Source organism: Lucilia cuprina, chromosome 2 (assembly GCF_022045245.1).
Source record: "Lucilia cuprina isolate Lc7/37 chromosome 2, ASM2204524v1, whole genome shotgun sequence".
Classification (NCBI taxonomy): domain Eukaryota; kingdom Metazoa; phylum Arthropoda; class Insecta; order Diptera; family Calliphoridae; genus Lucilia; species Lucilia cuprina.
The window spans coordinates 11,842,100-11,843,829 of NC_060950.1; the positions used below are offsets into that span (position 1 = coordinate 11,842,100).

At 31.2% G+C, this 1,730-nt stretch overlaps 2 protein-coding genes across 2 annotated transcripts in view; both read right to left on the minus strand.

The window, feature by feature from the left end:
• The window catches only part of LOC111687672 (transmembrane protein KIAA1109), a 27,242-nt gene that overhangs the window by 13,776 nt on the left and 11,736 nt on the right, over nt 1-1,730 (minus strand). Inside the window, exons 14-16 of the mRNA XM_046947573.1 lie at nt 1,426-1,571; nt 1,185-1,371; nt 1,072-1,130 (exon numbers count right to left, since the gene is read on the minus strand). Of these exons, the coding sequence (XP_046803529.1) occupies nt 1,072-1,130; nt 1,185-1,371; nt 1,426-1,571 (392 nt within the window). The remainder of the gene's footprint in view (nt 1-1,071; nt 1,131-1,184; nt 1,372-1,425; nt 1,572-1,730) is intronic.
• On the minus strand, nt 1,008-1,582 carry LOC124421360. The gene is made up of 3 exons (XM_046956443.1): nt 1,426-1,582; nt 1,185-1,371; nt 1,008-1,130 (listed from the first exon to the last, which is right to left on the minus strand). Exons 2-3 carry the CDS (start codon nt 1,302-1,304, stop codon nt 1,008-1,010), a joined length of 243 nt encoding a protein of 80 aa, XP_046812399.1. The 5' UTR covers nt 1,305-1,371; nt 1,426-1,582.

Here is a 1,730-nt window from a genome sequence, read left to right on the forward strand (position 1 = left end):
TGAACTAGAACTGAACTAGAACTGAACTAGAACTGAACTAGAACTGAACTAGAACTGAACTAGAACTGAACTAGAACTGAACTGAACTAGAACTGAACTAGAAATGAACTAGAACTTAACTTGAACTAAAACTGATTAATATGAAAACGTATGTGCGAATAACTTTTTAATCGGATTTTTTCAGGTCTTTCATTAAATTATGGAATAATGTATAATTATTGCTATACTTAATATTCAACTTAGTTGTTTTAAGTTTTTTTTTTAACACACACTAGCTACGAATGCGTTATTTGAAAATGTCTTTGCATCAATTTAGTTTTAGAATTTGCTAACCATAAACCACACATACTAAATTTAATCCATATAATTTTTTTCTATTTTAAAAGGTCGACTCAAGGGGCTCTTCTTCTGGCACTCCTTCTCTATCATCGAACTCGTTTATTTCTGCCATGTCATCACAAGAAGATGTCGCTTTAGTTAATCTACACCAACAAGTGAATAGACCTATTATCGATTCTCCCCTTCTAATGGCCAGCTATTTAAATCATTTATCTCAAGTGAAATGCTTTAATTGGACTTCGTGTTCTTTTCCCTCGGGTTTGGATGTCTTTTCCACTCCACTCTTTAGTGAAAATGAAGATGGTGGTTTAACGTATATAGGCAGTAAAATGATACCACACTTTGATTTGTATTCGTCGTGGCGTGAAATAAAAGTGGTACCGCGTTATGAAAATCAAACAGGCAGTAATAGTTCGGCTACATTTATGGGAGGACCCAAATCACATCCTTGGGATCCTAGTGTTCTTTTAAAAGAGGAGGAGAATGATAAAACCACAAATGGTTTTGACGATGGTGAATTTATGAGTTTACAAGCTGAAGGAGCCGCCTGTACCTCTGTGGTGGCTAGACTAAAGGGCCAGGTTAATATATTTTTAACACCTTTATTGCTAGAAGGTTTACAAAGGTAAGTTTTTCAAAATATTAAACAGTTTAATAAAATTTCAAAGTTAATTTCTTTTAACTCTAACATGTGGGTTTTTAAAATCGTTACCATAGTTCTTATGGTTTTGCTGTACAGTTTGGGGAAATGAATAATCCAATTGTTTTAAATATTCCTCATTTGTATTAATCTAGAAGAATAATTTTAGTAATTTGTATTTTTTATAATTTTGAACTGTATATACCTTTTGATCATCTCTTTTAGCTCTTTGATTTTCTTCTTTTGAATTTATATAGTAACTCAAATCGTTTTTATTATTAAGGGGCTCAAAATTGTAGTCTTCATTTTCGGGGTTATAATACATTATGTTATCGAAATCTTGAGCCTCAAAGTCGTTTCCATCTAAAGTCTTAGCATTCGTGTTTATAAATCTAGCAAATAAAATATTTTTAATTGATTTATTATTGCTAGCTCTTATTTCTTACCTTTGATTTAGATAATCAATATCTTTAGAATCAGCCGAGTCAATAAATTTTTGTAAAGTATTCAAATCTTTAAGGGATAAATCACTTAAAGCCAATTTAAGTTCCTTATCCGTTAGATCGCTAGTGATATCTTCATTTTCCAATAGCTATAAACAAAATTAAAATAAATTTATGTTAAAACTGAACTAGTACTGAAATAGAACTAAACTAGAACTGAACTAGAACTGAACTAGATCTGAACTAGAACTGAACTAGAACTGAACTAGAACTGAACTAGAACTGAACTAGAACTGAACTAGAACTGA